Here is a 13,478-nt window from a genome sequence, read left to right on the forward strand (position 1 = left end):
ATGATCTGCCAGGCCTTGGCCACCTGGGTTATGCTGGGCAGCTTCCTGGCCCTTGGACAAGGCTTTGGTTCCCCATTTCTTCAGGAGGCATCTTGTCCTTGTGTTCCTGAAGGAGTGGGGGAAGCCAAACCCAACCCAGGTTTGGAAGAATAGCTGTTAAGAAACAAACACTCTGCGGTCAAGCAGCTTTATACAGGAGTCTCCTGTCTGGCTCTGACTGAGCACACCTGCATTTCATATGGCCTTTGACCAGTGGGTTCTCCAGCACTCCTAGACAATAAATGCTGCTTTCTAACTTTTTGGGAGGTGAGGATAGGGGAGGGTGACTCTCAGTCTAGTGGCTAGGCGTTGCTGAGTGGCTCTGTGTGCTGTTCCCCGCCGTTTGCACAGGGAACAATCCAGTGCAGGCTTTTGGGAAGTTCTGACAATTGCACCATATCTGTACTGCACTGATATATTGGGCAACTGGTACCAGTATCCAAAAGATAGTAGTAGCTCCCCACTGTCTTATTCTGCAGGAGGGCAGAAAGTGTCCTTTACATTGGATACAAAACTTTTTCTATTGAAATTTGACTTAAAAAAAAAAAGGGGGGAATCTTTTTATGAGTAGTCGATTTAAACATGCAACTTTGCTCTCCTGGCTATTGAGTTATGGAGAATAATCTCAATAAAATTATTTTGGTCCAATTTTACTTGCTCTGCTAAGAACTACTTATGGAATGCTTTGACATCTGGAAAAATACTTGCTGCATTTTCCTAGGAAGAGTCATCCTGTTAATCTTCAGGCCAGCTGTTGATACTCAGCTCACAAAGAGCTTGTTTGGTGTGGGGGAGGGTGGCTCTGGAGGGACGTAAATGCCAGCCCAGGGTGCAGGGTAATTGTGTGTGTGATGGAGTCACCCCAGTTTGTTTTGTAGCCTGAGGAAGTCTGGGTGGTGCAGGGCAGGATTCAGCTCATCAAATAAAATGCCTCCTTAGAAGGATGAGCACTGCTCCTGAGACTCTCCAGACTGGATGGTCTGGATCTCTCTTTAGACTCAGAATGATGAGTTAAATGTAGGTGTGTGTTTTGTGGCAGCCCGTGGTGTGGGGTTTTGAAGGGTGGGATTGAGATGAGCTTAGTTCCCAGCACGAGGAGAGAGCCCAAGTGATGTCTGAATCAAGTTTGTCATGCTTTTGCAATACTCTGGAGTTGCCATGAGTCCCTCTTCCATTTTGTAGCAGGAAAGTACAATTTCTGTTACTTCTGGTCAGACATGGGGGTTCTGTATCTGGTATTAACCTGTGCTTGCTTTGTTTGTAACCAGGGTGCAGCCAAGGTCCTGATTTTTCCTGTGGTGCAGCAGTTCACAGAAGCCTTTGTTCAGGCCCTGCAGATGCCTGATGGACCAACATCAGACAGCGGGTTTAAGATGGAAGTCTTAAAGGTGAGTCACTTGAGACTGCTAAAGTGAAGAAAGAATTGAATACCTGCACTCAGTCACATGTGCTGGAAAACAGAAACTCGAGAGCATGGCACATCTCCTGCTGTTGCTCAGGGTATGAGCAGTGAAGTTTTTTGGCTCCCAGCACCATTGAAATAAATTGTTCTGCCTGCACTGAAGATACCTATGATGAGATCCATGGGGATCTGTCCATAAATTGGATCCACAGGGATCCAATCCATGGGACCATCTGTCCTTGTCATTCGCTGATCTAAGGTGCCATGGATGTGTCTTGAGCACCATACTCAGTAGTTAAATATCAGTCTTTTCTAAGGGTGCTGCAGAGTTCTGCTGCAGTGAAGTTTTAAAAGCATATTATGTACAGGTGCTTTTCTAGAACATGCCTGCTCTTTAGTCTCTGAGAAAGAGAGATGGGGAAAGTCTTTGTATTCTCCTGGTTTCCTGGAGAAATAAGGTTGGATTGGAGAGCTCTGTGTGCATGGGGATGAGGGCCAGTGAAGGCATGAAGACCCCTTTAACAGCTGGGAAAGCACTGGAGTTGTAGGATGTGCTGCCTGCAACATGGCAGAACAAAGAAGAGCCAAAAGCACAAGTTGCAGGATCAAATCCATGTCTTTAGTTTCCTTGCCTGTGTGCTGGGGTGAGCAAGACTCAGATCAGTGAACAGGTGTCTGAGGATGGACACTGAAGCCCATTCAGCCACCTTCCCTGAAGAAAACAATAAGGAAGTTATTGAAGACAAGCATCAAAAGCTTTTCATAATGACCAGCTTTGTGCTGAAGTAATGAAAATAAATGCTGGGAGGGTGCCCTTGTGTTACACAAACCAGCAGCTACTGAGCTCTGTGTCGTGGAACTTGTCTCAGTCCTGTTTGAGGCAGCAGTACCTGGTCAGGGCATCCTGTGGCTTCTCACTGAGGGGCTGCAGGTACCATACTCTCAGAACAGCTGGAGCTGTTCTTGCTGTGCAGCACCAATGGAAGGGAAATTGGGGCAGGATGTTGACAGGTTTTATTGAGAGTGTCTCTTGTGGGGTGTTTTTCCCTTTCTATTGGCTGTGCACTGGGATTCCTGGGACAGTGATATACAGGAACACCAACTGAAGGGAGCACTCTGCAGGGTGTCATCTCAGTTCAAACAGTCTGCAGCTCAAGAATGTGTGAATCTCTGACTCCAGATACTCACATTTGGGTGGTTAACAAGAAGAAGTAGTTTTCAACCTCCACGGAAAGTACTTGTAACTGATGGTGTCACTCTGACCAGAGGCCAGTTCTGTTCTTGGTACATCCATCCATTCTGCAGCATTTTTGTTATTTACATAACACTGGCATTGGTGTGTCAGCACTGATCTCACCAGTAGGCTCTTGAACAATGTGACAGGCTGGGAAAGTGCCTGAGGAAATGTCACCAAGTTCTTACTCTGTTCCTTAACTGTGTGAGGGCCTCTGCTTTTGGCCTCTGCAGGGGAGGAACAACACAAGAGGATTTGGGTCTGAATACACTGCTGTATGTCAGGTGGCATCCATGGCAGCAGAGAATCAATGTGGATTTAAACAGTGAATTCAGGAGATCTGCTGCTGGCAAATTGTTTGTAGGAGGCTCTTTGTGAAGAGATGAGTGTTCTAGCTGTTGACTTAAGGCAATTCATGGTTTTGTCACTTAGGGTTTCTAAGCTGATGATACCAATTTTCTAAGGGAAAAGGGATTCAGGTGAAAGACCCATAAATTGCCTTGACTTCCAGAGAAGTGGATTTTATAGTCATTGTAATGCAGAAGTAAGAAGCCTTGGGGGATTAGTTAAGCCAGCTCTACAGATGAGACCCCCTTGAAAAGCTGATGCAGTGGAGGAGGGAATTGAGAATTTTTTTATAGCACATTTTCAACCAGATGCAAACTCAATCCTATCTTTTTTCCCTAATGAAGTGCTATGCAGCAAATGACAGGAAGATTTTTTTTGCCTTCCCTGTCTCTTGAGAGCTTTGTACTCCAAAGTTCGTGGAGTTCCTGATGGAAATCAGAGGCAGCTCTGACCTAAACTGTTGTGCTGTCCATGTCAGAATGTTCTGCAGGACAGTGTTGAAGGCTTTAGGGAATCCCACTCTGCAGTGTGCAGATCAACCTGATCCTCTGGGACAGTTATGGACAGTTATCCTGGTTGGGAGAGTGAGTAGATTGGATCACAAACAAACCACTGATGGTTAATGTGTCCCCAGTTGCTCCCAGTACAGTTACAAGTTTACAAGCAGTTAGCTGCAGGAAAGTCAGGGCCTTTAATCCTTGGAGGAGATGGGAAGTTTGACCACAACAAAAATATCAACTGTGGGGATTAGAAGGAAATGCCCATGGTGTAATTTATTGTTGTATTGTTTGATAGTTCAGCATGAATTAACTCGGTGTCTCTGAGGATGAATGAGCTGCAACTGTGCAATTCTTGAATCCTAATTCCAGTGTTGAACATGCCACTATTGATTGTTTTGAGAGGAACAGAGTGATTAAACATGACAGGTGAGAAATTTAAGGCAAATTTCACAACAGTGGAATACAGATATGATGTACTTAGTGTGCAGTAATATATCAGGAACACCAATTAACCAACAGTCTGAAGGATCTTATAGTCTCGCTGTTGTGCTTCTTTGCTTGTGCTTAGAAGCTGCTCAACATCTGTAGGTCAGAGAAATTATGCTTACATTTTTCCTGCTGTTGGAAGAAATAATTACAGAAAATAATTAGTCATGCCCTCTTTGTTCTGGGAAGGAAGATGAGCTGGTAGCCATGTCACCTGTCCCTGCTTCAGTCTGACTGACAGTTCACTTTATTATGCCCTCTGGTGTGTGTATTAAGGTTTTTATCCGAAGATTTGGGGATTCCTTTTCTGTTTAAAGACACAGGTAGGAAGCAAAGCGGGGTTCAGGAGCTGTGGGGTGAGCAGGGGTTCAGGGGCTGTCATTTGCTCTCCCAGTGGTGCTTTTGGGGTGTCTGTACCTGACCCAGGTGTGGATGCAGTGCCTGACCTGGCCATTAAACATCTGTTTGAGGAGCAGCGTGCCTTGGCTCTGAAGAGACAAGGATAAGGGTTTTCTTGGAGGATTTAATAGGTGGTGGAGCAATATGTGGGGATTGGCAGAGGAAGAGGAGGAGACGTGTGTAGCAGTTCTTTGAGTTCAGATAAGCAGTGGGAATTGGCAGAATGAGAGGCCAGGGGGTGAAATACAACATCTGACAGGAGAGTGCTCTGTTTTTTAATGACTTGCTCTGCAGGGCTGTGGCAACCTTGCAGATGTAGCCTTCTATTGTTACAACTGCAGAGCCATTGAATTGAAAAACTCTCTTAGCACTCCAGCAGTGCTTCCTGCAAGATTGGCTGGGCATAGAGCTTAGAAACATTTACATGGGGTTCACAAGCAGTGGCATATGGAACAAGCCCATTTAGATGCTCTGGTGGCCCTAGGTAGGGTGTTGAGTTTGCAGCAGTCCTGCAGATCAGGTTCACATCCTCTGTCAGCATCTGCATAAATTTTTTCCCCAGAGGCTTCAGCAGACCTTTTTTGTAATGCTTCCTCCCAGCACCTGCCAGACTCATTCCCAAACTCACATATCTGGGTTATCTCTGCTGCTGGGTCATCTCTAATACTGATACTAAATGGCTGTTGTTTTTTCTGGAAGGTGAATTCGTATCTTTTTAATTTCTCTTAATGTATCCAGTGCTGCAAACAAACAAACCAACTGCACAAAGTGCTTTGTATTGGGTAAGCAGAAACTAAGTGACACCCCTGTGTCTTGGAGCAGCCACCGGTCAGGCAGTTTGTTGGGGGCTGATCCATAACCATTTAATGTAGCTGGAGCTGTGCTCCTGTAGGAGGAGATGGTGGAGTGAGAGCTCCCAGTCTCCTGGAGGATCCCAAAAGGGTTTTGGCAAGCGTCACTGGAAGGGCTCCCCTGAGTCAGGGTGATAAGCTTCTTGAAAGTCCAGGCACAATCCCCTGTGGAGCTGCTAAGCTGCTCCCAGAGCAGCCCCTGTGCTGAGTGGGCAGAGCTGCTGGTGTCTGCAGCCACATGGGAAGAGAACTGATCTGGGTGAGTGTTTGCTCCTGCAGCTGCTCCCTGGGTGTGCAAACCGATGTGTTGCTTCCATGAGTGTGGGAAATAGGCAGTGGTCTGGTTTTGCATGACATTGGAGTTCATTTTCTGGGACAAGACAGCTTCCAGGTGGGAATTGTATCCAGACAATGCTGTGCAGTGATGTGCTTTGGATTGGAGTCGTTGCCTTACCACCGGATTATGGCCTTGTCTTCACTGCAGTGGTGCATCTTGTGTCACCCCTTTGCTTCCCTGCAAAAGAGGAGACACAAAGAGTGTTGGTCAGTGTTCGTGCAAGAGAAGGGATTGTGTGGTCAGGAGTGAGAGGAGGAGACCTTGGTGGCAGGAAGACTTTGGATGATGTCAGTTGTCAGTGAAACAGCAGCCTGTGATTTGAGTATTGACGGTTTTCCCAGTTTTGCTTCTGACCGATGTTCTTTTTGGTTCCAGGCTGTGACAGCACTTGTGAAAAACTATCCCAAGCACATGATTTCGTCAATGCAGCAGATCCTGCCCATTGTCTGGAACACCCTTACGGAAAGTGCTGCTTTATATCCTTGGGAGTGAAGGGATTTAACTGGAGTCCAGCAAGACAAACTCAGTCTCATACACAGTAACGACCTGAATGCTGCTGAGAAGCACAATGCATGGAGTGGTCTGCCCTGCCAGACACAACAGGATATTTCTGTTACTTCAGGAGGCCCCATTGTTTCATTTAGGTTAAAAGAGGGATTGGAACTAGATGGTCTTTAAGGTTCCTTCCAACACAAACCATTCATTGAATCTATGAAAGTACAAGGAGCTGTTTGTTGGCTTTTTGATAGCGTGTTTCTCCCTCTCCTGTCCTAACTCCCACTGCAGTCCTGCTGCCACGTGAGCTGACAAAATAGGCTTTGTTTTGCAAAAGGGGAGAGTCTTGTTCTTCCTTCTCTTGTGTTTGCTGTCGCACTTGTTGGACCTTCAGTTCACCACCCACAAACAAAACTCCTTCCTCTCTATGCCCAGGTTAGTCTTCTGTCATTTCCCAGGGTTTGAGGCTTGTGGAGAGGCCTGGTAGGGAGCAGAGCCAACCTAAGGTAGGATGTGGGAGCATGGGGTGGCTCCTCACCCTTGGGCAGCAGTGCAGTGTTGAATTGGCTCATGTCCTCTGGAAGGAGTGAGTCTGAGGGGTTCTGTTCTCACAGAGTTTTAACATAAATGAAGTTTTGGGTTACCTTGGTGGGTTTGGTCTAAGTTAATCAAACGATGTGAAGGATGTAAAGTGATGTGTGAGTGGTCTGTGAAAGTGGTCTTTGAACTTGGGCAATGCACAAAGTGAGGAGCTCCTGGGGCTTGTCTTCTCTGTGAAACACAGGATTCTGCATAAAATCAAAGGGTTTTTTTAAGGAAGAAACCTTCCCTAGTTATCAGGATTTTAAGATAGGAACAGATTAATTCCAAAATAGATGAGGTTCTTTAGAAACTTTTACTTAACTCCATCCACTTATGTGCGAACAGAAGTCAATTACACGGAAGAGGTGGAGGACCCTGTGGATTCGGATGGTAAGAGCTTGCACTGCACTTCTGCCTTCTCTTTTGAAGAGAAATGGAGTTACCTAAATATTGCTGTCAAAAGAGTGACTGAAACGCTGTGGGAGATGGTGCTTAAAGGTGCATTTATGGTGTTAGTACAGTGCCCATCACTTCTTTGCAAGTTCCTTGTGATTGTCATCAAGAAAGCTGCGCGAGGTGTTTTCTAATGGCTCTAAGGGCTGAGTTCTGCAACAATTTCAAGGTGAAAGTAATGGGACAAAAGGAAACCAGATGGGTTTAAGGTTGAGCTTGATAGTTTTTAATGAGGGGTGTGTGGTGGGAAGAGGGCAGAAAGTGATGAGGGCAGAAATCCTCCTGGGGCTGCTGCTGTACTTGATACTCAGGGAGAATGAATAAACATCTGGTCAGACAAGGTAACAGTTTGTAATTATTTTACATCCATTTGTACCTTTCTGTATGTTGGCATATTCAGTCATGTTGGGTTTTTTTTCCCCTTTGTTCAGGTGAAGTGCTGGGCTTTGAAAATCTGGTGTTCAGCATATTTGAATTTGTTCATGCGTTGTTGGAAAACAACAAATTTAAGAGCACGGTGAAGAAGGCTTTGCCAGAGCTGATCTATTACATCCTTCTTTACATGCAGATCACAGAGGAGCAGGTGAGCATGTTTGTTGTGTAGGAAGCAAAAAAAAAAAATGAGAGATTTAAACCAGCAAGTACCCTGGGAAGAGTTTCAGTGCATGGAAACTGCTGTAGTCTAACAGGCTGTTCTGTCACTTTGCTTTGGCAAATAGGGGCAATAACATCTAAAGGTTTCAAAGTGGTATAAGGTAGACAGTAAATCACAGATTACAGAAGGGTTTGGGTCAGAAGGGACCTTAAAGACCATCTCATTCCAACCCCCTGCCATGGACCAGGACACCTCCCACTAGCCCAGGTTGCTCCAAACTCTGTCCCACCTGGCCTTGGAAACTTTCAATGATGGAACATTCACAAGGTCTCTGGGCAACTTATCCAGTGTCTCAGCATCCTCTTAGTAATGAATTTCTTCTGTATGTTCAATCTAAACCTACCATCTGTCAGTTTAAAACTGTTCCCCCTTGTCCTGGGGCTCTGGTAAAAAGGTTTCATCCTTAAGGCAACAATAAGGTCTCCCTGGAACCTTCTCCAGGCTGAACAGCTCCAGCTCTCTGAGGCTTGCTTCCTTCATGAAGTACTATGATGATGTGAAAATGAAAGGGATAAAGAGCTTTCTCTGAGAGTGAAAATATTGTGCTAGTAGGGGGAAATAATTTGTACTGAAATTCTGCATGGCTCCTGGCCTCCCAAGCCTGACAGCCATCATCTTTTAGTTTAGGTAGACATGCATAAAAACAGGCACTCTGTTAAAAAATTCATCTGCTTCTTCCATTCCTCATCTATAAATAAAGCTGTGTAGCACTGATTCCAGGTCAGTCATTAGTTCTGTCAAACTCTGATCTCCAATGAGGAGCAGAAGAGCAAGATGAGCTCAGAACAAAAGAGAATTTCTTCTTCTCAAAGGTTTTCTCCAATGGAATAGAAGAAAAATCAGTTGAGGGTGAAGACTTCTTATGGCAGAGAAAAATTCTGAAAGTAGTTTTGCAAAACAGGTTGCTGGGAACAGCATAGCTACCTTTTACCCATGGTGTCATGAATCCTCAGCTGCCCTGTTCTTCTTGTTTCCTTTAGATAAAAGTTTGGACTGCGAATCCCCAGCAGTTTGTGGAGGATGAAGATGATGATACATTTTCCTACACAGTGAGGATTGCTGCACAGGATCTGTTGCTGGTATGAAATGTGCTCCACGTTTAGATACAACTGGAATAGCAATAACAAATAACAAAACCTGGCCAACTTTCACCAGTCCATACAAATGAGTGTTACCATTTCCTTCTGCACAGGCTGTGGCTGCTGATTTCCAGAATGAGAGTGCAACTGCCCTGGCTGCAGCAGCTACCAGGCATTTGCAGGAAGCTGAGCAGGCTAAAAACAGCGGCGCTGAGCACTGGTGAGGGGCTGGAGCGGGAGGGCACGGCACTGGGGTGAGTGTGGAGCTCTTTTCCACCATCATTTAATCCCATGTTATTCGTGACGCTGCTCCTGATGGAATCTGAGAGCTCTGATTAGAAAAAGCCAAAGGAAGTACAGCAGTTCTTGAGCCAGATGATGAAATCTTAATGTGGAATACTTCAGGGAATTCCCAGCACAAGCGAGCTGTGCCCAGGCTCCCTCCCTCCAAAGCGTGTCACAGGAAACAATAATTAGTTGTACAAAATCAGAAGAGAAATAGGCAATACTTTCACTTTGCATTCAGTTAATTGAGTTCAAAATTCAGGAGTACATATAAATATATATTAATTTCTTTTTTTTTTTACTTGATCTCGAGAAGTGAGATAGGTGCTGTACGCAGATAAATGTGTTCAATTTTAGAACTTCAGAGTTGCAGTTTTTAATGTTATTTGGGGATGGAAGAAGAAAACTCCGTTGCAGGAGTACCTGGTTGCTGGTCTGTAACAATTCTCTCTTGGTTTTACAGTGCACTGGTTCAGTGTTTGTGTTTAATTTGAATGTTAAAGTCAGAGTAACCACTCTGAGCAGCAGCTGAGTGTCCATGAAATCAGACATGAAGTCCCTGTCTGCCTCAAATGTGAGAAGTTGTAAAGTAGGTTCCTGGCTTCATAAATAAAACCAAAGAGAAGTGATATTTGCACATAACTATTTCATTATCATTAACAAAATACTAATGCAAAATTAGACATTTTTAAACTTTTAATGTACTGAGTATCCCAGTGCTCCTGCACATAATTAATCAAGGCACGGCTGGAACACAAACCTTCATGGAAGAGGCTCATCTCTTATTTATTATGAGAACAAAATTGGTACAGGTAACAACTATTCAACCAATATTTTAGGAAGTGACTGAGAATGCTGCCTGTCCTGGGGGAGTTTCCAAGCCCTTATCCTGCAGGGGGTTTTGAGTGTTCATTTCTTTAAGGACTTTTTTAAATTCTCTTTTGGGATCAAGAAAATTACTCATGGCTTCACTTCAGAATGTGTTCTTCTTGAGGTGATGATGGAGGAAAAGTGTAAAGGCATCTGAACTCTTTTGCAGGTGGAAAATACACGAAGCCTGTATGTTGGCACTGGGCTCAGTCAAGTCTATAATCACAGACAGTGTGAAGAATGGGAGAATACACTTTGATATGCATGGCTTCCTGACAAATGTGGTCCTGGCAGACCTCAACCTTTCAGGTAGGTAGGACCCTGCATCCCTGGGAGTAACTGCTGAGTGCCAAACATAGGGAGTCTCCGAGAATCAAACCAGGTTGCTGTATGCATGTGGTGTTGGGAAATCCAGTTGTGCACCTTGTTCCTGTGAGAAAAATAAATCATGTGAGTTCATATGTGCTCCCAGTTCTAATATAAGTCCTTTATATGTGGGACTTCTTTCAGTTGGAACTCATTGCTGGCTGGATGTTGGAGCCTGTAGGGTTTGGGGAGCTTGGTGAAAAAAACTGTTCTGTTGTCTTGTGTCTGTTCCTGGGAAAGACACCAGCAGTGTTTAACCGCCTTCAGAATTCCTGCAGCACCATATCATCCCTTTTTTTTATATACTGAGGCTGACAGTAGTTGTAGCACATGAATTCAAATAATTCTTCTGGCTAAATGGGATTCTGTTATTGGGAACTCAGCAGGCTTCTACTCTCTTGTGTTATCTCACATCAGTGTGCAAGAAAGTAAAAAGAATTGTTGAAAGTCAGACCTCAAAAGTCCTTGCAAATTAAAATTTTAGGACTTTAGAGCTATGTGAGGGTGAGTCCACACTGATTTGCTCAGTGCAAATGGGTGCTTTTATTAAAGAAACATTTATTTAGCCCATTACAAAGAGGGTTTTTTGACTGAAGAAATAGCGTGCAATGCATGTAAAAAGCCAACCTCAGCAATTAACACATATTTACATACATTTACATCTGTGGCATTGGGTTGTAAATGAGCTACTGTGCTCTAGGAAGGGCTCCTGGAGTCAGTGTGGAGATGGTTCTCGCAGGATATCCATTTAATGGTCAGTAATGGTACAGACAAACAAATCAGGGTACTGACTTAGATAACCAAGATATACTTGCTGTACATCTTGCACACAGTGTTTTATGTCCTCATCTTAAAATTAGTACTTGCAGAAGCATAAAGTAATGTCAGTAAAGATGATGAGGAACAGAGAGCATCTCCTGTTTGAAGCTAGCCCAGATAGGTAAGGAGACTTAGCCTGAAAAGGTGGCAGGGTAAAGTGTGAAAAGACACATCATACCTTGATGTGTAAGCAGGTGAGTAGATAATGAGTGTCCAGTGCTTCTGTGGTACTGGTGAACATTCTGTTCTGTAACTGCAAGGTGATGGCTCCAAACTAGAAAAGTGATCTGTGAAATACTCCTGGGTAAGTGCTTTGTTACTCTGATTCTTCTCCCTAAGCTGCTGCTGTTTGCTGCAGTTGGGGACAGAATATTGAGCTGGACAAATGGGAATTACTGGAAGAGCCTGTTTTCTTCCTTTGCTTTTGTTCACTGATGAACAAATTCAAGTGTAGTTTTCAAGTAGTTGAAATGAGGAGGGTCTTTTATAAACAAATGAGAAATTATTCTTTGAAATAACTAAGGATATTAAACTGGCTTCTGCTGATGAACAAAAATTCTTTCTATGCCTGCATACTTGTCTTGTGTGCCACATCTCAGCATTTTCCTACTGGGATGACACGATTTTAAATAATGGATGGAAGCAGCTGTGATTTTAAACTCATAAAGCTTATTCTAAAACCATGGGTTTTTTTTTGTTTTGCTTCAGTGTCTCCTTTCCTCCTGGGCCGGGCTCTGTGGGCTGCCAGCCGTTTCACTGTGACCATGTCTCCAGAGCTCATCCAGCAGTTCCTGCAAGCCACTGTCAGTGGGTTACACGAAACCCAACCTCCCTCTGTCCGGATCTCTGCAGTCAGAGCCATCTGGGGGTAAGTAAACCCTGAGGTATTCCCCAGTCCCGGGGACAGAGGGTATAAATCACACTGATGAAACCAGTTTGTTCAAATAATAATAACATTTCTGTATGGGCTTCTGTGGAAGGTTTTGCTTTGAATGAAATAGATGGCAACTTAACAAGTGTAAGCCTGCAGGTTCAAAATAGAATAATTCTCATGGAGTTCCAGGTTGGCTGAAGTGTTGTAATGGATACAGTCACAAGGAGAAGCAGCACTAGGTTGTGATGGAAAGCACGAGAATGAAACCCAGATTGCTCCTGTACAATCACAAAGGTGACTGACACCACACAGGCTTATGGAGCCAATCACAACAATAGGAAGTGTTTGGGGTTTGATTCTCTTACCCCATTTTTGTCAGAAGGAAGCTCTGCTGTACCGATTCTAAAGTGAAAAGTGAACATACTTGTAAAATCAAAAAAACAACCAATAACAAAAAATCTGCAAAAACGCTGCTGTTCCCCACTCTATTCCCACCAAAAACACCTTGTCTCTTTATTGCACTGAAATGTTAATGAATAAATAAAGGCAGAGACTTATAACTTAGTTATTCCTGAAATTGCTTTATCATCCCCCAGCTCATGCATAGAACATGGTAACGAAACACTTTGTAAGCAGCAAATATCTGTCTTGGACTTCTTCCCTTTTCTCCATCCATGAGCAGTTCTTAGGAGAGGTCTGTCACTGAGAGGCAGTGGAAGCTTCCAACATCACATGGCTCAGTTCTGCTTGTGTGAACATCACAGATGGAATGAGGAGGGGAGATTCCTGATGAGAGCTTTCCTCCTCATTCCCGCTGAGCTGCTGGGAGATCAAGCAGTAGTGGACTGAAGGGGAGAACTTGCAGAGGAGAGAACTTAAGGAATAAGAACAGATAGGATGAAATAACTCCTTATATATCATCTAGAGTTAAATAAATAAGTTACTTCGATATATTATGAATGTATTTTTATATAACAAATTTCTTGTCTAGCTACTGTGACCAGCTGAAGATCTCCGAGAGCACCCATGTGTTGCAGCCGTTCCTTCCCAGCATTCTGGATGGCCTGATCCACTTGGCAACTCAGTTCAGCTCAGAGGTGCTGAACCTGGTGATGGAAACACTGTGCATTGTCTGCACGGTGGACCCAGCGTTTACAGCCAGCATGGAGAACAAGATCTGCCCCTTCACCATTGCAATATTCCTGAAGTACAGTAACGGTAGGCATTCTGGCTACATTCCCAAAGGACACTTGGTTTTGCTGTTGAATCTTGCTACTGGAAACTTAATCAATGATAATTGAATGAGCATTGATTCCTGTGGTAAAGGTAGAGGGGAAGCTTGCTGCTTTGCCTAGTCAAAAGAGTGGTGGCAAAAATTGAGAGGGATGTGTGTGTATGTTTTAG

At 44.1% G+C, this 13,478-nt stretch overlaps 1 protein-coding gene across 1 annotated transcript in view; it reads left to right on the forward strand.

The window, feature by feature from the left end:
* The window catches only part of IPO9 (importin 9), a 38,348-nt gene that overhangs the window by 13,038 nt on the left and 11,832 nt on the right, over positions 1–13,478 (forward strand). The window contains exons 7-15 of the mRNA XM_051771654.1: positions 1,308–1,427; positions 5,972–6,072; positions 7,005–7,063; positions 7,558–7,709; positions 8,762–8,860; positions 8,974–9,080; positions 10,185–10,324; positions 11,909–12,068; positions 13,066–13,292. Coding sequence (XP_051627614.1) covers positions 1,308–1,427; positions 5,972–6,072; positions 7,005–7,063; positions 7,558–7,709; positions 8,762–8,860; positions 8,974–9,080; positions 10,185–10,324; positions 11,909–12,068; positions 13,066–13,292 — 1,165 coding nt within the window. The remainder of the gene's footprint in view (positions 1–1,307; positions 1,428–5,971; positions 6,073–7,004; positions 7,064–7,557; positions 7,710–8,761; positions 8,861–8,973; positions 9,081–10,184; positions 10,325–11,908; positions 12,069–13,065; positions 13,293–13,478) is intronic.

This window comes from Manacus candei, unplaced genomic scaffold (genome assembly GCF_025592945.1).
Source record: "Manacus candei isolate 608988 ecotype Guabito, Panama unplaced genomic scaffold, ASM2559294v1 h1tg000139l, whole genome shotgun sequence".
Lineage (NCBI taxonomy): Eukaryota > Metazoa > Chordata > Aves > Passeriformes > Pipridae > Manacus > Manacus candei.